This window comes from Rissa tridactyla, chromosome 4 (genome assembly GCF_028500815.1).
Source record: "Rissa tridactyla isolate bRisTri1 chromosome 4, bRisTri1.patW.cur.20221130, whole genome shotgun sequence".
Taxonomy (NCBI): Eukaryota; Metazoa; Chordata; class Aves; order Charadriiformes; family Laridae; genus Rissa; species Rissa tridactyla.
The window spans coordinates 28,071,480-28,096,945 of record NC_071469.1 but is presented as its reverse complement, the minus strand read 5'-3'; the positions used below and the strand labels follow the sequence as shown (position 1 = coordinate 28,096,945).

At 50.0% G+C, this 25,466-nt stretch overlaps 2 protein-coding genes across 10 annotated transcripts in view; both read right to left on the bottom strand.

Moving 5' to 3' along the window:
• Nucleotides 1-1,638: 1,638 nt before the first annotated feature.
• NGB (neuroglobin) lies at nt 1,639-11,324 on the bottom strand. The gene is given in 6 exon segments (XM_054197952.1): nt 1,639-3,943; nt 5,095-5,214; nt 9,692-9,803; nt 10,545-10,603; nt 10,606-10,624; nt 11,218-11,324. Coding segments are annotated over 6 exon segments (564 nt in total). The 3' UTR covers nt 1,639-3,796.
• Nucleotides 11,325-14,817: 3,493 nt separating this feature from the next.
• Nucleotides 14,818-25,466, bottom strand: part of POMT2 (protein O-mannosyltransferase 2) — a 33,880-nt gene continuing 23,231 nt past the window's right edge. For 2 of the 9 annotated variants that reach the window (XM_054199411.1, XM_054199412.1), the window contains exon 21: nt 19,877-24,995. In XM_054199411.1, coding sequence (XP_054055386.1) covers nt 24,890-24,995 — 106 coding nt within the window. In that variant the 3' untranslated portion in view covers nt 19,877-24,889. Of the gene's footprint in view, nt 14,908-16,719; nt 17,816-19,876; nt 24,996-25,466 lie in introns of those variants that run through there. The other 7 variants (XR_008466082.1, XR_008466080.1, XR_008466077.1 and 4 more) reach the window with 7 other exon arrangements.

Here is a 25,466-nt window from a genome sequence, read left to right as displayed (position 1 = left end):
CTCTAGGTTTTGAGCAGATAGTGCTCTTTCACACCCCTCTTCCCTTCCCCCAACACATTCTTTGTACCCAAATTCCTATTTGAATGATTTGCCCCTGGTTTCAGGAGGTCCCTCCTACCCACCCCTTGACGGCTTCCATGGGGTGAGCCCTGCCTAGCCAGCCTGGCTCATGGCACGGGGCACAGGGAGGTCTTGCCTGTGTGTGAAAAACTGGAAAATTTAAAAACCCAGCTCCCCCCATCACACATCCCCACGGAGGCCTCCCACAGTTCATAATTAGTGGTAGACAGGGCTAAATGCAGGGCTTTGCTGGCGCCAGGGAGCTGAGGCAGGAGCCCTGGCTGTGAGTGAGGGCTGTAATTGCCCCCCGCAGCTCGCAGCTCTCCCAGCCCTTGTGCCAGGGAAGCTCATCACAGCCTAACGAGGTTGTGTAAGCCGCAGCGCGTCGCGCCTCTGCCACTCCAGCCCTCAGAAGCCCACTCTCCTGATTACAGCCTGCGCATACAAAAGTCCCTCACAGCTGGGGCCGAGCAATTACATGGCGTCTCCCACCGCTCTGGCCGGCGGCGGTGGTGGGCAGTGCTGGGGGCACCCCCGCTGGGCAGCAGCCAAGGCAAAGGGGCGGTTTGGGGGTGCCGTGGCAAACCTCCACGCCGGCACAGGGAGTCGAAGACGGGGTTGCTGCGCTGGCCCTTCCCCACAGAGCTGGGGTTGGGGTCCCACCACCAGCCCTGAGGCTGGCAGCTGTGCCCTAGCACAGGAAGAGCTGGAAAATTTATTTTAGCAATGAAACACACATTTCTGCTGCCCTCCTCACCCTTCGCAGCCCATCACATGTTGCCCTGCAAAGCAAGACCCATCCAAAGCGCAGCTTTCCTAGGATGCTCACCATGCTCACCTGTGGCAAGGCTGGGATTTCCAGCCCTCAGGAGATGCTATTACAGATCCCAAGCTGGCTTCCCCGCTGTAGGAATCATCCTTCTCCAGTGCCAAGTGCCCAACTCTCCCAGGGCTGGAAACCCACCATGTCAAAGCTAGAACATGCCCCAGGAAGGGGGAGACAGGACCTCCTGCATCCCCACCAGCTGCTCCCTGGAGCAGGGCTGCTGGGACGGCTCCACAGCCCAGCTGGCAGGGGGGATGCTGCGTGGAGCCCAGCAGGACTTCTCTGTGAGGCCATGCCCTGCTGCTGCGGGCAGCCAGCAGCGGGTGACCAGCAGCAGGTGAGGTGATGTTATCTCAAAGATCAAAAGCAGCAGTTGAACAACAGAAAAGGGATTTTTAGGCTGATTGCTTAAAACTCTAATTCTGTTTGAGATCGTTAAATTTGAAGGGTAATGAGCAATCAGCAGCAGGACGCCTTTGCTAGCCCCTCTGCTGCTCACCCATTCAATTACAGTGCACAAAAGCTCCCAACAGACATTTGGTGCTGGATGCCTTCTCGTGTCAGTCGAGCTGAACCACATACATGCTCCCAGGGACCAGTAACTCCAAAGCCTGAGCCAATAAGAAACCAGTAAATCCCTCTCTCACATCCTTTTTTTTTTTTTTTGGCTTACTTGGGCCTTTTATATTAAAATAAACAGAAGGCAGCAAAAAGGGCCAAGACTCACTGTTGTTCTTTATTAAACAGTACAGCTGGGTATAAGAGGCACACGGACTGGTTCAGTTCTGGTGGGAGTTACACAAAACATGGTGCAGAAGAGGAGAAGTTAAGGAGCTGGGAAAGCTAGAGGGAGCAGGGATGGTTTGGGGCAGTAACACCCACACCCCATCCATCACACAGCTGCCTACTTGTCACACAGAGTCAGAAGGTCCCACACATGATGCTGAATGCTGATACCCCAGAACGGGGTTGCAAAGAGGACATCCCCATTCCCAAACCCTCCTGTCCCGTACCATGGGGACCTACCCCATCACAGCTAACACCTCCCTCCAGCCCCAGCTCCTCCAGGCCTCACTACCTGGCACGAGAATGGGGAGGACCTCACCTGACCCAGCTGATGGAGAGAGACATGGGCTGGGATGCATGACACCACGCTGCAGGACTGCAGGAGTAGAGCCTGGTACCATGGGGAGGACAGCGAGCATCCTACACAAGGATGTTCACTACCTGTTCCACAACACCTCTCAACTCCCCTCCCAAACACAGCTGGAGGGCTCCTTGCTTGCTGGAAGCCTATGGCCACCACCAGGCCTGGTGTCAGGGAAACAGAGCCCCATCTCACAAGGCACCCCATCATCCCCTCCATGGCATGGGGCTGGGAGACTTGAGCTGCAGCTGCAAGGAGCGGGCAGCCCTCTCCTGCCCCAGAGTGGAGGACATATGAGTATAGGAGGAATGTGTCTCTAGAACAGGACCATCTCAGCCCTCAACATCAGGCTGTGCCTGCCCTGAAGGAGCAGCAAAAAAGGGACCTGCCTGTAACTGAAAACTTGCTCCATGTCCTTGTCCCAGGGCTAGTGATGTCTGGAAACATGGTTCTGCCTGTCTCACAGTGACTTCGCCATAAAGATGAACTCTTCTTCAAAGTGCTCAAGTTCATTTCGCCCCAGAGCCCTCAGGTACTGCCTCTCAGTCATTTCCTGGGATTTCTTCCTGCAGATACTGTCTTCTCACACCTGTCCTGACACAGCACTGCTGCATGCACCTCGCTCTGCTACAAAGCGTCTGTGTCTCCAGTATGGCTGGGAGGGATGACTAAAGGGTGAGGAGCTCTGCAGATGGGCACTGTGTGCAGCTGGGAAGCGCTCCAGGTCCTGACAGCATCAGCAGAGAAATTCCAGCTATGCTTCCTCTGGCCAAGAGCCAGAATGATTTCTGGAAGCTGTTGCCATGACATGATTGCAACCTTCATTTTTATTTTAAGACATCTTTTCTTTGTATTTACTTTATTCTCCTTAACACAAAGCAGTGAAGAGCCACCACTGCTGCTGCATTTCAGCTGGCTCTGAGGTTAAACCAACCAGCCAAACCAACACAAAGCCTTTCAGCTGACAGCCCAGACCCGCTAAAAGCAGCCTCACCTCAGGATGAACATGAACCCACTGCTCAAAGCATCCCTAGGAAACATGCCGAGTTGTGGCCAACCTGACATGAGGAAAAGCCATGGATCCCATCCAGGGATGAGGCAAGGCAGAAGAAAGCAGCAGGATTAACCATCTGGTAGTGACATGTTGGTGAAGGAAGAGGGGGAAAAGCTCCCCGAAGGTTTGGGAGGACAGCCACACAGCACGGCATGGCACGGCACGGCCAGCTCCCACCTCTGCTGCCCTTGCCCCTGGAGGGGCCAAATCTGCCACTTCCACAGCTGAACCGGGCACAGCAGCACGGGAGGAGTGAGCAGTGCCAGACCCGGCAGGTCTTGGGCATAGCAAATAGGATCTTGGGCAAATAAGCCCGAGAGGCCTATGCTAGCTGTCATCTAACTAGGGAGGGTGGCAAGAGGAGGGAAGAGGAGCCAGCTGAAAACCAGAGCAGAACCATGAAAACCATGGGTGTTGGTGGTCTGGCTAGCCCAAAGGAACTCGGGGCAGGGCGGCGTACCTGTGCTGCGGCACTCGTAGGCTTCGCTGCAGAGACATACCCTGCCAGCCCTTAGCAAAGGCAGAGATGTGGTCGTGTCGAAGCAAGGCAGAATCACTGGGAGACCCCCGAAGCACGCGTGACTGAAGGAGACGGCAATGGGCTAGTGCACAGAGAAAGATGGAGGTGGAGAGAGGCAGAGAGCGCAGTGTGAGCGCTCCCCCTGCCCAGGACCGCTGCGTCGTCAGGGATGGGGATGGCTGGCAGGATCTAGTCCCCTTCTGGGAGGGTGTCCCAGCCACGTCGCATGGCTTTCACCACAGCACCGTAGAGTTTGCTCCAAGCCTCCCGCACATCTGGGCTGAAGGCAGCGCCAAGGCATTTCTCCAGCATGTACAGCAAGGACTCGCCGACAGTCTGCAAACCAAACAGGGAGGCATCAAGCTCAGCAATGGGGGACAACACGCAGCCCCTTCTCTCACTTCACCCCCTTTTTGGATTTCCCCCACTGCAGGGCAGCTGCTCCTCCTCCACCAGCAGGGCCAGGCCACTCCATCCCTGGCTGCTCAGAGGGGACCCAGCCCCAGCCCATGCCATCCCCTTCCCCTGCCCTGTGCTGGCCCTCACCCCGCACCCCACATCCTGGATGAGCGGGGAGTGCAGGCAGGGAGCAAGGGCTGACACCGCGCACGTAACACCAGGGGAGAGGTACATGTCCATCCTCCATGGCTCCCACATGCGGGTAGCCAGCCCCATCCCCTGGCATAGCAGCGGATCAGCAGAGCTGAGCAATGCCCTGATGCCAGCAGAGCGGGTCAGACCCCAGGCTGGATGCTCAGGGCCTGCCTCGCCACCTCTCAGGCCTTTCCATGGTGCACTGCTCCTCACGGAGCTGCGAGCAACCCCATCCAGGAGCACCAACACACTGAGCGCGGGGCTGGTGGGATTCACTATCCCAAGTTAAGGGGACCCTGCTCCCTCTGGAGAGGAACAAAGCTAGCAATAACAGCAGGGAGTCATGCAGTTTCCTTCAACCTGCCCTTCTCCACTGCGTTATCCAGCATTTATATCTGTGCTTGATGGCAGGAGAGGAGTAACCAAGGGTTTAATATGGAGGATGCTCCTGTCTTACTGCCACGGAGGAAGGAGTGGCTGAGGTGCAGCAGCCCCATCCCAGTGCAGACACAGAGGCACGTGTGCGGTGAGCATTTGATGAGCGCAGAGCATTTGATGGAGCAATCCAGGGCCCAGGGCAAAGGCTGAGCCTGCAGCTCCGTGTCGCAGGAGAGACTGCAGTGCCCCAAACCGCGGCCTTCTTCAAACAGGGGAAATGCCTTGCCCCTCTCTGTCCTTTTTCCCTGGCCGTACTGGGAGAGGGCAGAAAATGAGGGGAGCTCAAGGGTTTCCCTGATTGAGCCAACGTCACTACGCAGGTAGCAGCTCGGGGGCTGCCCTGAGCCACCAGCTTTCTCTCCAGCCAGCTGAACCCAGCAGGTGGGCACAGAGGGATGGGGACGGTCAAGGGCTGCACAAACACAGCCGCAGCAGGACAAGAGAGGATGTCTCACCGAAAAAGACTCGACCTTCACACCGACTGCCTGGTGCTTCTTGCCGAGGTTGCAGAGATACTCTTCCAGGCAGGACAAGTTCTCCAGGTGGCTCACAGCAGCATCGATCACCAACATCACCTGCAGGAGCGCAGAGGCAGAACGGCACTAACAGCAAGGCTCAGCTGCCCTGCCAGGGGAACAGAGAGTCTGACCCCTCTGCTTCACCCTTCTCGGTGTGACCACCTCCCAGCCCAGCAGATGCCCTCTGAGCTTTCCTTTGCTCCTCTGTGATCTGTGTGACACATAGGTGAGGCATGCTGGCAGCAGCACACACCACATCCTTCCATGGGATGCTGCCAGAGGTGCCACGGAATCATGGAATTTTTCAGAGTTGGAAGGGACCTCTAGAGATCACCTAGTCCAACTCCCCTGCTAAAGCAGGATTGCCTAGAGCACATCACTCAGGACTGCATCCAGGGGAGTCTTGAAAGTCTCCAGAGAAGGGGAGTCCACAGCCTCCCTGGGCAGCCTGTTACCGTGCTGTCACCTTCACTGTAAAGAAGTTTTTTCTCATATTTGATTGGAACTTCCTATGTTCCAGCTTGTGCCTGTTACTCCTCGTCCTGTTACTGGGAACCAGTGAAAAGAGCCTGGCTCCATCCTCCTTAAACCCACCCTTTTGATACTTGTAAACATTAATAAGGTTTCCCCTCAGCCTTCTCTTCTCCAGGATAGAGTCCCAGCTCTCTCAGCCTTTCCTCATAAGGGAGATGCTCCAATCCCCCAGTCATCTTTGTTGCCCTACGCTGGACTCTATCCAGCAGTTCCCTGTCTCTCTTGAACTGGGGAGCCCGGAGCTGGACACAGTATTCCAGTCGTGGCCTCACCAGTGCAGAGTAGAGGGGGAGAATGACCTCCCTTGACCTGCTGGCCACACTCTTCCCTGTGCAGCCCAGAATTCCGTTGGCCATCTTGGCAACAAGGACACATTGCTGGCTCATGGATAATTTACTGTCTACCAAGACCCCCAGGTCCTTCTCCTCAGAGCTGCTTCCCAGCATGTCCGCCCCTAACCTATACTGGTGCCTGACATTCTTCCTCCTCAGGTGCAGGACCCTACACTTGTTCTTGTTGAACTTCATTAGGTTCTTCTCTGCCCAGCTCTCCAGCCTGTCTAGGTCATGCTGGATGGCAGCATGGCCCTCTGGGGTGTCAGCCACCCCACCCAGTTTGGTAACATCAGCGAACTTGCTGAGCATACACTCTGTCCCCTCGTCCAGGTCGTTGATGAATATGTTAAACAATACTGGTTCGAGTATTGACCCCTGGGGGACACCACTGGTTACAGGCCTCCAACTCGACCCTGCTCCATTAATCACAACCCTCTGAGTCCTGTCACACAGCCAGCTCTCAATCCACCTCACTGTCCCCTCGTTTAGTCCACACTTCCTCAGTTTCCTAAGGAGAATGTTATGAGAGACAGTGTCAAAAGCCTTGCTGAAGTCAAGGTAGATGACATCTTCTGCTCTGCCCCCATCTAGCCAACCAGTTATAACATCATAGAAGGCTATGAGATTGGTCAAGCTGACCACTTCCAATAACTTCCTGCTCTTGAATGTGCTTGGATATGACAAGTCGCTCCATTACCTTCCCAGGGACGGAGGTGACACTAACCGGTCTGTAGTTCCCTGGGTCCTCCTTCCTGCCCTTTTTGAAGACTGGAGTGATATTGGCCTTGCTCCAGTCGTCAGGCACCTCTCCTGTCCTCCATGACCTTTCAAAGATGATGGAGAGTGGCCAAGCAATAACATCTGCCAGCTCTCTCAGCACTCGCGGGTGCATCTCATCAGAGCCCATGGACTTATGGATGTCCAGATTGTCCGAGTGGTCTCTAACATGATCTTCCTCTACTGGGGAAAACTCTTCCTCTCTCCAGACCTTTCCCCTTGCCTCCAGGGCCTGGTATTCACGAGGGACAGCTTTAGCAGTGAAGACTGAAGCAAAGAAGGCATTCAGTAGCTCTGCCTTCTCTGTGTCTTCCACCACGAGGGCGCCCATCTCATTCGTTAGTGGGCCTGTGTTTTCCCTAGTCTTCCTTTTTCTATTGATATACTGAAAGAACCTCTTTTTGTTATCTTTAACTGTGGTGGCCAAGACGAGTTCTGCTTGAGCTTTGGCCCTTCTAATCTTCCCCCTGCATAGCTTCACTACATCTTGGTATTTTTCATAAGTAGCCAACCCCCTTTTCCAAAGATTATAAACTTTCTTTTTTTTCCTGAGGTCCAGCCAAAGCTCTCTATTTAGCCAGGCTGGTCTTCTTCCCTGTCTGCTTGTTTTTTGGGACTTGGGGATGGCCTTCTCCTGAGCTTTTAAGAGATCCTCCTTGAAGTAAGACCAGCCTTCCTGGGCACCTTTGCCCTTCAGGACTGTCCCCCAAGGGACACTCTCAACCATGCTCCTAAGCAGGCCAAAGTTTGCCCTTCGGAAATCTAAGGTGGCAGTTCTGCTGGCTCCCCGCCTTGCTTCACCAAGAATCGAAAATTCTATCATTTCATGGTCACTCTGCCCAAGACGACCTCCAATCTTTACATTCCCTACAAGACCTTCTCTGTTAACAAGCAGCAGGTCCAGTAGGGCACTTTCCCTAATTGGGTCCTTCACCAGCTGTGTTAGGAAGTTGTCTTCCACACACTCCAGGAACCTCTGGGACTGTTCCCTCTCTACTGTGTTATATTTCCAGCAGACACCTGGGAAGTTGAAGTCCCCCACACGAACAAGGGCGAGCGATTGTGAGACCTCTGCCAGCTGCTTATAGATTATTTCATCAGCCTCTACATCCTGGTTGGGGGGGTCTATAACAAACTCCCACCACGATGTCTGGCTTATTGGCCTTCCCCTTGATTCTTATCCATAAACACTCAATAACGTTGTCATGCACATTGTTAAGTTCTTGGCATTCAAAACTGCCCCTGACATAGAGGGCCACCCCACCGCCTCTCCTTCCTTGCCTATCCCTTCTGAAGAGTTGGTGGCCGTCAATCACCGCACTCCAGTTGTGCGTGTCTTCCCACCACGTTTCTGCGGTGGCAACTATGTCATCGTTTCCCTGCTGTACAATGGCCTCCAACTCTTCCTGTTTGTTGCCCATGCTGCGTGCATTCGTGCAGATGCACTTCAGCTGGGCTAATTGCCTTGTCACTTTATTGGGGGGGACAAACCCTTATTCCCACCTTTCCGTGTTCAGATGTTTCTGTAGCTGACAACCTGTCACTAGTCCTCATGTCTTTGCTAGCACAGCAAGCAGTGCTGCCGACCTCCCCATCCCAGACGTGGTAAACAACCCTATGTCAGCAGAGCAGTCACAGGCTAAGATCCAATGCTGATGCGGTCATTACAGCCCTTAGAATCCCGGGACAACTGCAGGAGAGCCCTAGAAGTTACCAGGACTAGAGTTTCCAACTAAAAGTTGCCAAGATGGTGCAGTTGTGAATAAGGCAACTCCAATTTTAAGATTAGCCAAGGTATTTTGATGAGATGGGGTGGATAGTACAGCTGAGAGACCTGGTCTGGTAAAGCACGAACTACCATGGTCTCCCAGGAGCACGAAGAGTCAAATGGAAACAGGACAGAGAAGGGTTAATAAGGGATGAAGGGAACAGACACACCAAATTAGAAGAAGAGATTAAAGCCAGGACATGGTTAGCTTGGCAAAGCCAAGAGGTAGTAGACTTGTGCTCTATAATTTCAACAGGGAAATTATCTCCAGCAAAAGCAAAGAGCTATTTCAGCTCAAGGCAATAATAGCAGAAGTAAAAATGGACTTAACTTTGCCAATAAACAGAGGCTGGAAAATAACAAAAAGCTTGCAGCTATCACAGGAGCGCAGTCCTGAAACAGCCTCTTACAAGGAATAAAGACAGTCAAGCGAGGCACCAAACTGGTTTAAAGATGGAGCCAGACAGTTTATGAAGGCATCTGCAAGCCAAGGCTGTGCTCTGCCCTGACGTGGCCTCTCCGCGGAGCTCAGCAAAGCGTCTCTGCTGCGCTGGGTGTAATTCTGTCTGTGCATGAGCTCCTCCAGAGGACATCAGCATCGCTCCTCTCCCTATTTTGGGGGGAGGCGAATGTGCATGGCAGCACTCCCCCAGAGGCTATACAAGAGATGCTGTGGGCCTTCTGGCTCTGCAGCCGCACCAACAGCTTCTCCACACTTAGTGGGTCCACAGAAGCCTGGCCCACTACGCAGCTCTATGCCACCTCCTGACCAGCATGTGGCCAAGCAGAGGGCTTCGGTCCTTGTCTGGACAGAAGTGAGCTCACTGATGTGGTTCCATGGTAGAAGAAGGGGGCTTCCAACTTTCACAAGAGGCAATCCACTCTCAGATGAGGGCATGGAAACCAGCATGGTGCATCTCACCCACCACAACCCGCATCCTTCTCCCTTCCCCACTGTTGTAGGGCACTTTGTCATGGCAACAGCACCTTCTGCTAGCACAAATCACCCCCCGCAGTTACCATCTCAGGAGATTTTTCCATGCGCTGCCCAGTCAGACACCCCACAGTCCCAAGCCATTGCCCAAGGGCTTCCCACTCCATACCACAGCCCCTCTCTCACCTTCCTGATGTGATCCAGGAACTCAGGGGCAGAGAGGCACTCCTGAGGGCTGGCAAACTGTTTGCAGTTGTACTGGAAAAGGGGCAACAGCTCAGGGTCCAAGTCAAACAACCTGCAATGGCAAGAGAGAAACCCCCATCTTTTCACTTAGCTTTAGAGTTCTGCTTACCCCTGGAACAACCCCATCAGCAGCACACCTGAACCCACACCCCCCCGCCTCCCTTCCCACCTACTGATCCCTCCCCACCTGTAAAGGACCCAGAAGTTCTGAAAAGTCTTAGTTTGGAGCAACCCAAGTTACCTGTAGTCAAAAAAGTCTCTGTTTCCCAAGCCCACAGCCCCAGCTCTTGGACAATTGTTTATGGCACCTGAGGACCAGTCCCAGCTTACTGGAGTTCCTCCCCGCCTGGCCCTTCTCCCCAAAGTCTTCGTCGTCATCTCAACTCTTCCCATTCCCACTTCATGATCCCCTTGAGACCCAAATCTGCCAAATCTGGGGAAGGCCTGCAAGCTCCAGCAGCTGGCTTTCCCACTGGAGTAACAGGAGCATGTACAAACTCAACTAATGCCCCACTCTCCCGCAGCATCACCAGCTCCCATTTTCGCCCCTTCATCCTCCCTACCAGTGTATGGCCAAGCACGCGCAGGTCTCAGTAGCAGCCACCCAGGCGGATCTAACAGGCTGATGCTGTCCACAGAGGCCCCAGAGAATTCAGGCGAGACAGTCTCTCTTCTCCCCATCCTGCACATTAAATTACTGCATCCCCCCGCTCTCCGCTAAAACTCCCAAACATCGCTGTGGCTGCTCACAGCCCTGCTCTGCGAGGTTTGGCTCCTGCCTGCTACACCCCACTCCAGAAGCTGCTCATCAAGTCTCCAACCGTCCTTTTTAAACCACTTTTCATAGATTTTTTTCCTTTTTTCTCTTCCCATGATCAAGACATTAATCTGCTTAGGAGAGACGAGGAGTTGGGTTTCAGCCGCTCCCCCTGGCACACCGTTTCCTCTGCCCTGAGACTGAATCCCTCCCCAGCGGCCAGGCCTTTGCTGGGGCTGGAGAGTGCCGTGTCAGGGACAATGAGGAGGTCCCTTCCACACACTCCCCGGAGCCGGTCGGACAGGCAGCTCTTCAAACAGCAGAAGTCAGGGTGCCAGGGCGGGGGATCGGTGAGCAGAAACGCGCGAATCCTGCCCACCGCCTCTCTCCCTCTCACCCTCCCTCTCCCCATAACAAAGTTCTCACACTGGTGGAGGGTGGGAAAGGCCGGGAAGCGGCGGGGAGCGGGGCGCCCCCCTCTACAACGGCAGCCGCGTCTCGGCGGTGGCGGGGTTGCAGCCCCGCGCTGCTCCCCCCGACCCGCCAGCAAGGGAGCGGGCCGGGAGCCATGGCTAAGCGAAGGGAAGAGCTTCTCTCCGAGAAGGGGAGCCCGTCCATCCCCCTCCTCCACAAGCCCCCAGCGTCGATCCGGACGGGCGGGGGGGCTGGGGTGCCGGTCTCCGCATCCCGTCCGTGCCGCCCCGCTCACCTGGTGAAGAGGACGAGGCCGTGCTGTACGGGGCTGCCGCTCAGCCGCTGCCAGCTCTCCCGGATCAGCGCCCGCTGCCCGCCAGACAGCAGCATCCCGCTCTCCATGGCGGGGGCGGAGAGGAGGGCGGGGGGGGGGGGGACACCGACCCCTCGCCGCCCGAGGCCAGGCGCTGGCACCGCTCGCTCCGCCGGCGGAGGGGCCGCCGAGCGGCAGGCGCCCGCCCCTCGCTCCGCCGGGGGGATGCTCCGCCGGGGAGCGGGCGGTGCCGCGCTCACCTGGGGGGGGGGGGGGTCCCGCCCCCGCGGGCGGCAGCGCACCTCCCCGGTGCCCCTCTCCTCCGCCCGCCGCTTCCCCGACCACCTCAGCGGGAAGGAAGAGCTCACTTTATATTTCCCACGCAGGGGAAAGGAGGGAAGACACACACCCCCCACCCCCCAAAAAATAATTTAAAAAGTAAAAATTAAAATGCCCAGCCCCCCCTCCCCGCAGGACAGAGGAGAAAGTTCAGCTCATTCATGGTTGACATTTTCCGATCATCCCGATTTTACGAGTGAAGCATCACGGCAGAGGCGCGCTGGCGAGGGGACCACCGTCACCCAGCCCTGTTCCCTCCCACAGCTCCCTCCCAGCACAACTTTGCTCCAGCACTAGGGCAGCCCCTTGCTCTTGGCCGCTTCCACTGGGACTAAGGATGCCCCACAGCCACCTGCTATCTCCCTGGGCAGATGCAGTCCAGACACTGCAAGATACATGTTTAATTTAAGGCTAATTAAGCCAGCTGAACCAGGCAAAGTTGTTAATAACAGATCAGAAGACGTGTCATCTTTGTCAAACATGTTGAGGACACCCAGCTCCTCTTTATTGTTCAGATACAGAGAAACACCGCTTTGAATTTGGCCCCAGGATTTAGGCAGCATGGAGGAAACAAAGAGGGAAGGGGCAAGCGAGGTCTCAAGCAGCACAAAAGAAGCCAGGAAAGCCAGAGCAGTCATGCAAGTAAAGGGTGTCAGAAGGATGCGAGCAACATAAAAGCACAAATATTACTGAAACCATCACAATCCGCTCTGAAGTAACAATTGTGCTGATCTTACTACAAGTTCTGGTTCTACACATCAGACTTCTTGTAATCAGGAGAGAAGACAGCAGCCTCCGACCCAACCCAGGAGCACGTTAACTCAGTGGCAGCAGAAAGGAGGTTCTTCTTGTTGGAATACTGAAAATAATCTCTGCAAGGAGATAAGTTCAAAGGCACAGTGCTACATCCTCAGCGCCAGCCCCAGCTTGCCTCCCAGGGGCCTTTCTCCTAAACAGCCAGAGTGACAGCACTGACTGCAGTGACAGTTAGAAGCCACCTGAGACATCTCTGCGAGTGCCAAAATAAATTACTTGTTTCCTTGGGATTTTGAGACCCCTCATTCTCAGTGCAGACCAGACAAGATGCTGTACAGGAAAAGCTCCATATACATTAGAGGAAGCTGGAGAGTCCAACAAAACTCACAAAGAAACTGAACTGTCAGGTGGGACTGGGGAGTCTCACAAATGCTTCAGATCTCTGGCTGCTGAGCCAGAAAACAAATGATGCTCCAGGTTTGCCCTGTTTTGAAAGACTTAATTATTGTCAAAGGTCCCAGGTCCTGGAAAGATGTAAATGGTTTATGCAAAATCACAGCTTCTGTTAAAAATACAGGATTTTAGTTTTCACGATAACTAAGAAAAGCCTGAAAAGCATATGATGTCTATGCACCTATATTCTTAGAGAACAGGGGATAAATAGAAAGCATTCAAGAATAAAAAAAAGTCACAAGCTGCATGGCCATCTCATGGCTGGGGCATCGGAACATGCAAACCTGCTGGCCCGCAGCGCTTCCTGCTGTTGGCCACCATCTTCTGGTCCACAACAAGCTCCCACTAAAACAGTGTCCTAGCTGTATGATTGCAAAGGAAACATTCACGCTGGGGACTGATGATAAATCAGGGTGATGATAACTGCCGAAGCTGCAAGGAGTCTGGAAGAGCAGCGGGAAACACCGGGTTAATCTGAGCAGGGCAGCGAACACCAGCCCAGCAGTGCCAACGCAAACATTAACCTTTAGCTGTCTTGCAGCTGATCAAGCGTGCCAGTAAAGAGCACGAAGTATCATCCTACAGGCATCTGCGCAAGCTCCTCTGACATTTCAGCCTGCTGTCACAACCACACAGCCATGGAGCTCCACCAGAGCCTGGCTGGACCCTTCAGCCTGACCCTGCTAAGGAGAAGGGGGAGCAGAAGTGGGCAGTGCTGTGCTGCCAGGGCTCTGGAAAGGAGAGCGGAGAGACTTCCCTAGACCACAGGATACCCAGGAGCAGAGTTGAAGCACGTATACGCAGTCAGAGCAGCAACTGAGACCGAATATTTGCCTAGCAACATTTTGAATATATTCAGCCCTAGCCGATAGCGAAGGAAGAGAAGCACCGCGAAGGCAAGTTATTCTAGTTAAGAGTGATTGTCTCCTAAAGCTTACTTGGGATATGGGACACCTCTCTTTGGGTCCATGCAGGCACCTTACCAGCTACCGCATCCCAAAACAACAGCAAAATGCAGGTTCAGCCATTGCTCCTGGTGGCAGCGGTATCTCAGACAATAGCAGTGAAGCCGTGACAGCATGGGAAAATGGTGGCTTTTGTCCAAAGTCTTCCCCCACACACCTTTCCTCCATGCTGCAGATGGTGGCTGCACGCTGAGTGCTCGCAGACAAGGCGCAAGTGTCAAAACAGACTAGAGATAACAGCAGCAATGAGAGCGCTGAATGTGACATGTCTTCTCCTTCCATGGAACATATGGGTGCCCCAGCTGACGGAAGGGGCAGTGGGCTGGCCCTACCACTGCCCATCTGTTGGCACCCAAAGCCTACGCTGGTATGACACTCAGCAGAGTCTAAGGACCAAAGGGAGTGAATTCCTCCCCTGCCCCCAGCACCAGCTCCTTCTGGGCAGGGTACGGACATATTCATGAGCAGTTCCCCACCTTCCCTGCCCCTCTGAACAGTCAATTGTCCCTTTGTTGCCTTCTGGCACTGGTACATCCTCTCTCCCTTAATAAATCCAGCAGGTTTGTTTTCCCTGTGACAGCACCAATCTTCCAGCACAGGAAGAGGGAGCTGTAAGGAGGGTCTTGAGGTGGGAGACAAGGAGAGCTCAGGGGTAAGAATCATCTGAACCCGCCGTTCACATGACTTAAAAGAGCGAGGGCTCAGGAGACACGGTTGCTCTTCCCTGCGCACAAAGCAGCTTCTCCCTTGCAGCTACGTGGCTGTCAGAGGAGTTCCTCCTGCTGCAAGAGCACTGAGGTGCTGACAGCACAAGTGGAGTCCAAAGAGGATTTAAAGTACAAGGACAAACAAACAAAGAAACCTCCCTTCTTGTTCAAGTATTTTGTGAGCCTTCAAGCATGAGGAGCCCCAGGACGCATCAGGAGGTTGAACACTGCAAACATTTCCATGGTCCGAGGGTTTCTTCTGATGGTCCCCAGCTCCCTTGGCTCCCTGTACCCAGCCTGGCAGCACGGCTCTTTCCTGAGATGTTCTTGGATTTCTGCAAGACTGTTGCTGGAGCTGTCATGGGTGAAGAACCAGGTCAGCAGCACAGAATTCTCCAAAATCATCTTTAGGCCACTTGAAGAAAGGGGAGGCAGATTTCTGGAGAAACTCACTGATCCACAAGAAAAACAATAAAGCTTTTTTTGTGCTTTGGAAGAAGACAGTTTTATGCAATGTTTTTAACTTCTAGTGGGCCTCATTATTGTAATCTACAGCACCTTCAAATTACAATACCAACACACATAACTCTCCTTGCCAAGTGTTGGCTTTATTTGCTCAGTGCCTCAGTTTACCCACAGGGAAAGAAACTTACCCAAAGCTCGTAAAACAGTGTGACAGAACTGGGAGTAAGCTCGTAAACGCCTGTCCCCAACCCTGCACTCAGGGTTCAGGCCCCTGGAAAACAGACCTCCCTCCCAAAGGAAAACCACATCGGCCTGGCCCAGGGATGGCTGTTTTGCACGTGCTGCTGCAGTGCCGTCAGTTTTCACCCCCGGTGCTGTGCCAACAAACCCAGATCCCCTTTGGACCTTGTTCATTTCCCATTCTACATCTGCAAGTCCTCATGAATAATGCCACTCTGATCTAGCTGCTTCAGGCTCTCCCTGCTCACCTTGGAGATGGACTCCTGGGCTCGGCTAATCCCATTTCTTCCCCCTTGCCCCCAGTCTCAAATCCACAGACCGTGGCAGCTCTTCTTTTCCCCAGACTCCCATTCCCATCCTCAGGTGATAGCAGAAGTCATGCAAGTTCCCAGCAGCCTTCTCAAGCTACACCCCCCCAGGCCATGGCACGGCACAGCTTAGTAGCAAAGCAAATATGAAACGCAGTTGCATAACATGAAGCAAAAGAGATGCAGGAGGGAATAATCTTGCCCATAAAAAGATGAAGGCAACAGCTGCAGAGCTCGCTGGCTGCCACCGTGCCTGCGGGGAGAGCAGGACAGCACTACCGACCTTGAAGATTTGGGCGAAGGGGAGAGGGATAGGCAAAGGGAGGAGGAACAGTGCATGGGAGAGGATTCAACAACAGAATAAAATGAAAACACAATCTTTTGACTTCTATTTGCTGCTAGTCACCCCCAGGTTCAGCTTGGATCTCCCAGCACCAGCTGGGGAAAGTTTGTACAGGTGGGTGAAAACAATCCAAGGTTGATAGGGCATGAAGCGGGGAGAGAAGCCAAAGGGGACCACGCAGAGAGCTGTTAGCCTGAGTATTTTTGACTTATGAGGCTGTTGAACCATGTCTGTCACTTACAGATGCCAAGACCTTACCTTGGTTGTTATTCACCTTGTGCTCTCTAGCACAGTGATAATCCACCAGCTGCTACCCCCCCACCAGGCTGTGATCTTCCAAGAAGCAACTTCTGCCATTTGTAAGTCGGTCTACCAAAGTGAGTTCAAAAGTCTATCATCTACCATGTCAGTCTCGTCCTAAAGCTGAATTTGATAACAAGACACAACTACAGAGGTGTGCACACTCCAAGCTGGTGGGATGCAAGCAGCTGTGGTCCCAAAGCTCTGCAGCCTCATTAGCTCAAACATGGTCCTCCAGCTAATACACCTGGCAACTTGGCAAGCGCTGTGTCAGCACAGTTACATGGCTTCTGTCCTACCTCGGGACAGTGCACACGGGCTTGGATCTCCCTCCAACTGTCCTTATACTTCTAGACTGAATCATCCTTCATGGCAAAAGCTTGGTGAAAGGATGCTTTACTCCCAGTGGAGCCTCCTCTGTGTTCCCCCTCTGGATTTGTCTTGTTTCAGAAGCGCTGCTGGTGCCAGTCTCTGAAGTGCTCACTGTTGTCTTCTCTCTGATCTCAACTCTGTCTCTTCTTTCCCTCCTTCTTGCAATTTGAATTGATGCTATTGACCAGGGCGTCTCCTACAATCATTTGACCTACAGCAGTTGTCTCCCAGAACAGTGTCTTTGCTTGATTTATTTAAAAAAAAAAAATAATAAAATTTTGCACTTAATTGCACCCATTCCTTGATGGCAAGGCTGTGCTAGCATCACAACCTTTCAGCTTTGTATTCAGCCATCTGCTCTCAAAGCAAACCCCATGTGTTATTCCTTCTATGTGTGGATTCTATGTATTCCTTTTCTGCTTGAGGTCGTCTGCTCTCCACCTAAAGCCATTCCAGTTTTGGAGCTCTGTCAAAAATATTCTCTAATTCAGTGAGAAGTTTTGCACCTGCAAACTCCAGAGTCAAGAATGCCTAAGCGTTGAATAAATATTGTGGCTCTGTCTTGAGGAGAACGATGTACTTATGCCACATCATGAAGCGCTTTCCAACCCATTAGTAACTAAATAGGATGTTAAACAGCAACTGTTAGCAATAAAGACTTAAAATCAGCAGGCACAGAGAGCTTGCACCCATGAGTCCTACAAGAGCTGCCCGAGGGTATCTCCAACCCACTTATTGTTAATTTTATTTATTTTTATTTTTTAATAATGCTTGAAACAAGGAAAAATCAGCAGACATATGGAGTATAAAGTGGCAACACTCAAAAAGGCCAAACAGGATGATTAAGTAAGGCAGAAACTAACTAGCTTGATAAAAACCACATAGAGAAAATAATGAAAAACCCAGTAGGGAGTTTATTTTAAAAGCTTTTGAAGACGGGTGTATAACTTCTCAGGGTGATCCATCAGTTCATGCCTTTCCATCTCTGCCAAGTTGTGGTCTAATTCTCGATCCGTCTCTTATTACCTACATCCTGACAGTTTTTCATTAACTTTGATATTCCTCATTACGTCTTCATTTTGTGAAGCAGCCTTTTTGCTTTCCCCCTCCACATGACTGTTCCATAGCAGCCCTTAGTAATTTGAGTTGTCACTTTCTGGATCCCTCTTTCTTGTATTTGAAGTCAATTAAGAACTTGTAACTCAGCTTCTCATCTTTGGCTTCTCAGGTTCTTCCCGGCCTTGCTTTGCGCTGGGATATAGTTGGTGCTTGTGCTCTTGGTCTCCTTTATTTAAATATCTCTCCTCAGACTTCCTTCCAATGGGGTTTTGCCTGGAAGTTATAAAATTGTTTAAATTCCCTTTCTTCAACCACACTGGCTTTATTTCGCTGTTCTCACAGAATTCAGAAGTCTTGAAGAAAGATGTACCATCTTTGTGCGTTCACATTCTCATCTCAACCAACTCCTCCTCACTTCTCAGCCAGTTTCCTTCTCTACCTTGTAGCCAAATAGTTATGGTCCCTAAAGTATTCCAAGGGATCAGCACAGTGCCAGGGTGGGACTCAGCTGGCCCAACACAGATGCCTTCATATGGGCAAGTAACCTAAACTCCCTTTCTGGTCAATGGAGAAAAACAGGTTCTTCAGAACCACCCCATCCTAAAATACACGGTGAAAACAAAGGTCAGATGAATGAAGCCTGAAAGCTACCTTTTTTCATCTGCAAGGATGTCAGCTGCAAGACGGCAGGATGACTAGCTTCAGATAAAATCTGGAGATAAAACAACTACTGCAAAAATGGTAAATATAGAAAAAGCAATTTACAGCAATCATAACACTTGGTAGCCTGATGTATAGCTAAAGCACAACCTTTCTGTTTCCAGAGCATGCATTACATGGGGCAGAGCTACAGAGATAGAGATGGTGTATTAGGAAACAACTCCAAAGTGTATGACAACCGCAGTCCCTGGACATAAACCAGGAAGCAGTGGTAGGAGCAATGAAGATTTATTTCAGCATATGGAGTTGGGGAGACTGGTATCAGATGACAGTGTAGTTTGGGAAAACATACAGGCAAACCAAAGAAAATGAGAAAAGAGGCACAGGAGATTTGACAGCAAGAGAAAGCAACTTGCATTGAAAGTTTCTATTTGGTTAGCAAAGAGAAGATCAAGCAAGCAGCTTGAAGACAGAGCACAAACTCTGTATTAAAACACTAGGTTATAAGGCAGCCTCATTCTTATTGAGGAACATGCAATGGGATGACGACTGGAATCTAGAAGCCTAGAAACCCAGCAGGTTCAGGAAAAATGCAAAATGTAATCAGTCACCAGTGTCCACCCATGTGAAATCACTTACCTGCAGAAAGAAGCCATTCTTCCTTTAGAGGGCAGTCAGAAGTAAAATTTTACTTCAGATATTATCAGCATTTTCTGAACAGTACTTCGCGCGTTTTACTTATGGTCATCCCCCTGCACTCTACCACAGCTACTGTATCAGCAGTCCTTCCTTCCAGAACAACAGCCCCGATCAGATGATATCCAAAGACCACCTTGCACTTGCTGAAGCAATACTAGATGTCAATAGGCTTTTTAGTCTATTGTATCACCTTGCGCAGGCCACAGTCCAGTTTCTAGCTGTCCTGGCATTACTTTAGCAGCCCTTGGAACATGTCTAAACCGACTGGTTGGCTCTGGTCTGGGCATCAATGCGTAGCCCCAAATAAGAAAGCTGTATTTTGTTTTTCCCCATCTAGTTCCCCCCCCTTCCAAGGATGGCAACCCTTTGTTACACTACTTAAAAGTATACACTGCCCCGTCACTACAGCCTGGCATAGAGCTGGATTCTGATTTACAGCATTCCAATTTTATTACAGACGCTTGCATTTAGTTCACTGCAAGGGCCTCATTTGTACAGAATTGTGCATCAGTCAAATGTTATAGACATTGCACACCCAACATAAGAATGATTTACAGAAAATGTTGGGCTCCTGAATAAAGTGCTTGATCTGTCAAATGAAGCGTTCATAAGCAACCGACCAGAAGCTTGCTGAATATACCCATTGAACCTGACATATTAGACATATTTACAATTTAACTCGTCTTTAACATGCAGAAATAAACCCGCTTCAACAGACAGCACTTTATTCGCATCCGAATGTACCAGTTTCACTTCCCACTGCACTTATCAGCACATCACTTGGACTGCAGTAAAACCTGACCTCCTAGAATTGCAGTCCAGCAACATTTGTGTGCTAAAAGCTGACGTCGGTCACTGTTGTCCTAGATCAAACTCTCCAATGGGTCTGTTTAAAGTTCATGTTGCTACTTCAAGTATGCATGTGAGGGAGAGGAAAGCAGAAAAAAACACCCCAAGATCTAGATGCAAAGAGAATACTTGAAAGAAGAGGTATTTATTACAAAATTAAATTCCAAGTTCTAGCTCATTTTCCACATCTCCTGTACAAAATACATTTATAGCTCAAGGGAACATTCTCCCATCCACACTGTATGGTGCAGTAATTACACTTTAGTTAGAAGATATTCAGTTCATGGACAGATGCACACACGTGCACACACACAGCATTAGTAGGAAAGGTTCAGAATATAGGACAGAACTGCAAAAGAACCCCTCTCACTGCAGCTCCAAACTCTTGCTCAGTCAGGGGCAAGTTCTCCAAAGATGGCTCTAAACAGCGCCTCTTGTAAAACACAATAAACTCACTTGGTAAAGTTTTAGGACCAATTACAAGTTCAGCAGGAGTGGTTTCTGTGCTATTATGTCCCCTACCTCAGATATTATTTGAGACAGTCATAGCCCTTGACATTCAAGCAAAGAGCATAAGGGAGTTTAAAAACTAAAGCAACTCACAACCAACCATGCAACCAAAGTCTTTGTACTTTAAAGAAGACAGAGGCAATTTACAGTGTCGACTGCTTGCAGCCCACAACCTCCCGAAGAGAGCAGTGTGCTATGGAGGTGATGTTCTTATCCTCAGCCTTCCTTTCCCAGCAGGAAAGAGCCTTATGATGTTCTAACAGTCTACACATTTTTGCTTTCATGACATACACCTGCCAATGTGTTGGGTCACTTGCTGGAAAGGGGGGAAAAAAAAAATCTTACCTATTTTCACCAGCTGGCGGAGGCACAGGGCACTGCTAAGGAGATTTTCACATTGCCAGCAGGATCCTGAGAGGAGGAAAGAGTGTTATAATTGTATTTGTGTGCAGAGTGCCAACCCAGAGGGTAAGTCACACAGACACGGCCTCTGGAGGGGAAGCTGCTAAGTGTGGCAATGGAGAATTTCAGGTAAATGCCTGTGTCTCCATGCTGACGGCTGGTTCACTCTCAAGTCCCTTGAAAACAATTCTCAGAGGGATACAGGAAGGAACTGTCAAAAAACATATTTGTTTACCTTTCCATAACAAGATTCTGGGTTTGCTCTCAGTATGTGACAGGTATTCATCCACTCAGGATACTATGAGGTGTCCTGTCCTACCCCTTGTTCAGGCACCCATAGGAAATGAACGCGCAGCCTGAAAACTGGAGGAGAAGCAAAGATGCATCTGGTACTTTGGGGCACAGGTGAAGAAGAGGAAGGAAGGATGGAGATATAAAAAGACAGATCCTGTCAATGCCCTTTGTGCATCAATAAGCCCTTCCAATTAGGATGCAAAAAGAAAAACTCTGCAGACGAGAAAGTGGTGGTGGCTCTCCCACCCACAGGGCTGTGAACAATGCTGGTAAGCAGCGCACGACACAAAAGCCCTCCACACCTGGACCAAGGGCAACCTTGGCACAGGAATCTCCATTCAAATCCTCCTCACAGTCACATCTGTGTCTCATAGCATGAGTAGTCCAGTTCCTGGAAATAGGCCAGTCCCTGCTGCTGGAATAGTTGTGTGCATACTGGTGTCCTGAAGCAACTGTTAACAGAAACTTTTTAAGATGGATGGAGTGTCTAGGATGAAGCTAGATGAGCCTAGAGGCCTTCTATCTATCCTCCAAAGACTGAAGAGGTGAAAACAGAGTTTACACATAAAAAAGAATTTGAAGCAGGGAACGCGGCAGCCCGCAGCCTTTTGTGATTTGAATCCATGGATACAGTTTGATCAAAATACTTCGCCAGTGATAAAAGGAGCCCCGCCAAGCAAAGTTCAAAGAGAGCAGCTGTTCCAGAGAACAGCATCTTCTGGCCTCAGAAAGCACTGTTAGCTATTTTTCACATGACCGGGGAAGAGGACTAATAAGCAATCATCAAAATGAACCTGAACTCATTCCACAAGCACAAACGGAGAAACTGAACGGAAGCAGCCCAAATTCCATTCAGAAAGCAGAGTGCCCTGCACTCATCACCTCACGTCTGCACCACTTGGACATTTTAAGTCAGAGTCAGTAAGGGAATCACAATTATTGTATTTTATTGACCTCACAAAAATACTGGTTACTATTATGCTCCAGCTATGGCCTGACAGGTTTTGTTTTGAGAAGCAAATACTGAAGGTCAAGTTCTAACTAAAACAATTTTTCAGTATTTTTCTTCTGAAAGAAAACAGAGCAACATCAATTTACACTTATGTGAAAATGCAACCCTTGGAGTCCAGAGGGTGCAGAGGAAATGTCTGCCCTCTAGTCTTCAAATGCAGACCTTTTAATACTTTTATCTCCAGATTTTAAATGAGAAAAAAAAAAAAAAAGATTCTGTTGAAGGCTGCTCCCTCTTGTGGAATAGCTAGACTTTTTTCACTGTATGCCTCCACCCCCTTACCCGCCACACAAGGCCTGAGAAACAGGCTGGTGTCAAACACCAATTAAGCGCTCTCAGAGGATTTCTGAAATGGCAGTCCTAAGAAAAAAAAAATAAATAAATGTTTGTCTGTATTGAAACAGAAGCTCAGCTTGTGCACAGGAAGGTGGGATGCGAGCACAAAATTGCCTACCTTCAGCTGGCCCATCCCCAAATTCAGCCGCCAATTCCCACCCAAAAGATCATTAGCAATAAAGGACAGAAGGACCCTGGCCAAGGAACAAACTGGCTCATCTTCCACAGGCAGCTCCTACAAAGCTGACCCGTTCATAACAACTGAAGTAACCAAGGTTTCCAAGTCAATCTTTGCTTTTCCGCAGATTTAATTTAATGAATAAGGAGCGTTAGAAACTGTCATACCAAAACACAAGTTTCTAAGTTTTCTTTGTTGTTCTTTCTGTGTAAAGGGCAAGTGTGTGATTGTATGTGCTGGGAAAAACTCTACACTTTAAATCACAGCTTTAAATCAGCTCTTCTGGCAAATCCTCCCCATGGCAATAGGACTACTTTAGGGAAAGCTCATATTCAGGATAGCAAGGTATTAAGCCGATAATCTCACCAAGAGTAGAAGATGCTGAATTGCATTACTGCAAAGGCAGCACTGCACTGTCTGCCTGCCATGCTGCCAATAGTTAACAATTTGCAGCTGCTGTCAGATCAAGCAGGCTCTGACGGAGTATGCAGCCTTCTCCCTCATCCTTCTTGCCTACACATCGCCTCTGTGAACCTCTGGCTCATGCAGCTGGGAGCACTTCCTGCAACAGCAAGTGGAAAAGCACCATCAAACCCAGTAGCTAATTAGCGCAATGACTTCCCACCATGTATTACCAGCAGGTGATTAACTCAAAACCTTTAGAATCAAAAGCATAGGCCCATACCACCTGAGTTAGTGTCTACAGGAGTCAACTTCTGGCAAGAGATGTGAGACACCAAGCCAGAGCCTTACAATAGCAAGCAGCTGCCTTACTGAACAATGCTATGGATCTCTATTAAAGAGGAATGAAGGCAAGTCTGACTGGAGTCTCAGTGCCCCACACAGAACAACTATGTTAACACAGCCCTTCTGTGTCATAGGAAATACATTAGAATTCAAGGCTCGGTAAGAGAAACGAATACACAATTAGTATTTAAAGATGGACATACTTCGCTGCTGCTCTCCCTGTACCTGTAATTTTGATGCAAGGCTGAGAAGCAGAGCAAGAATTCTGAAATAAAAGGCTTGAGTTTCTTGAAACGTACACAAAAGAGTTTTGCAAATATTACTTCTTGAGACAGGAACACAGCTGGGGTCTAATTGCCATTCATGTTGGATGCTACAAGGTAGCAACCTTGAACTGTGACAAGAAATTGAAGTTGGATGAAGAGTAGGAGATGGAAAGAAAGGAACATTTACAAAAATAGACCTAACATAGGAGAAAGGCACCTGATAAATAGTTTTCTGCTTTCTTGGAAGGGGTGGATTCAACACCCAATGGCTCTTGACACTTAGCAGACAAAGAATTTTTGCCTGGCCTCACATTTTCTTCAACACAGTAATTTGATGGTCAGCCATCTATGAGAGGGAACTTGCTGGAATACAGTGCGTAGACACTGTGGCACTGACAGCCAGTTTTGCAGATGCCCCATTAAGATGAAGCCTTCCCCTTAAAAGCACAGATACTGGCACTGGAATAGCTGGTTTCAAAACATGAATGACAGCTCTCTGTAAAATTCCCAAGCTATCATTTCAGTCTCTAGTACACCCACAAAAAACCAGTCTTCACAGCATACTGGGCAGAAGATAAATTGCCTGCTATTTCCACTGTAATATCCTTAGCAGTTCCAGACAGAACTGCAAAAAAGCTGCAAAGTGCTGAGCTGGAACAGTCTGGCTCTGAACACAGGCCTGCTAGGTGATTGTTATAAATGATTAAAGGTGACCAGAAAGCAAGACAGTGTACAGGGATAAAAAAAAAAATCTCACTCTCCTCTGTCTGCAGAGGGCCTGGGAGACAGGCAAGGCACAGTGGCTCAGGAGATTTCAAGCAGACCCCTTTCAGTCAAATTCTAAAAATTCAGGGTCAGAACAAAAAACCACAGACAGCCAGGACAGGACAGAATGGAGGTCCCCAGATACTTACATGAAGCTTTCAAAAAACCTTGCCATAAGAAAGCTTGTTAATCATGATAAAACTCCTAATGTCTCAGACACCGTCTGGCACTCAAACTGCAATGCTACTTAGATTACCAGAAGGAAGACACACACACACAAACATGCATACACACAGCCTCCAACTGGTACTGATCTGACTGCTGGAATGCCACTGCTGTTTGACTGATATATATTGCTCAAAAGAATTGAGATTTAAGCAGACAGTTGTCCAGGAATATAACCTAAGGATTCAGGACATGAGTCTTTTTAAGAGGACCTTATCATGGTCATCCTCTGCATCTTCCAATGCAGGCAGTGCAAACAAACGCCAAAGCAACAGGGCTACTATACCCAGAGTTGTCCAGAGAGGGCATTTTACAGTTACATGTTTCCAAAGCACCAGAATCAGCCTGACACGCAGCAGATCTCATGCTTCTCATCCACTGTTCCCAGGTTCCCTTTGCTGGCTCTAGAACTCCCAGGAGTCCATCCACCGGAGCCCTGCCATGGGGCTGCTAGGGTCAGAGGCCATGGGTCCTATCATCCCATAGGACAGAGGATGGAAGAGGTAGAAGCTGTGGAAAGAAACCAAATGCCCATCAGGGACTGAACAGTTTTCCATCTCAAAAACATTGCAGCAGATTAGTCCATACAGATGTCCTATGGGACTTTTGGTTTTGTGCTGGTCTAAGATCCACTGGGGACCTTTTAATCTCTGCTGAAGACAATATATACATAGTACACAGTTTTAGCATAGGTGGCATTTTCTCTTAGCAAGCTTTTCTCTTTGGAGAAAAGCCAGCTGAGAAAGCCTACAGCAATGAAGAATTTGCCTGTGTTTGAGGGATGTGTCACCATCTGACACGGGGACTACAATCAGAAACCACTGAGCTGTGGGTCTGGAGGAGAACAGAGTGTTCACATTGAGTGTTGGGATACAAGAAAGATTCCCTGCAATGGGACGATGTTTTAATGTTGTATAATGTATTGCTGGGACACAGGTGCATTTGATCTAATCAAATTTTGAAGGTTTAGAATTGGGCTTG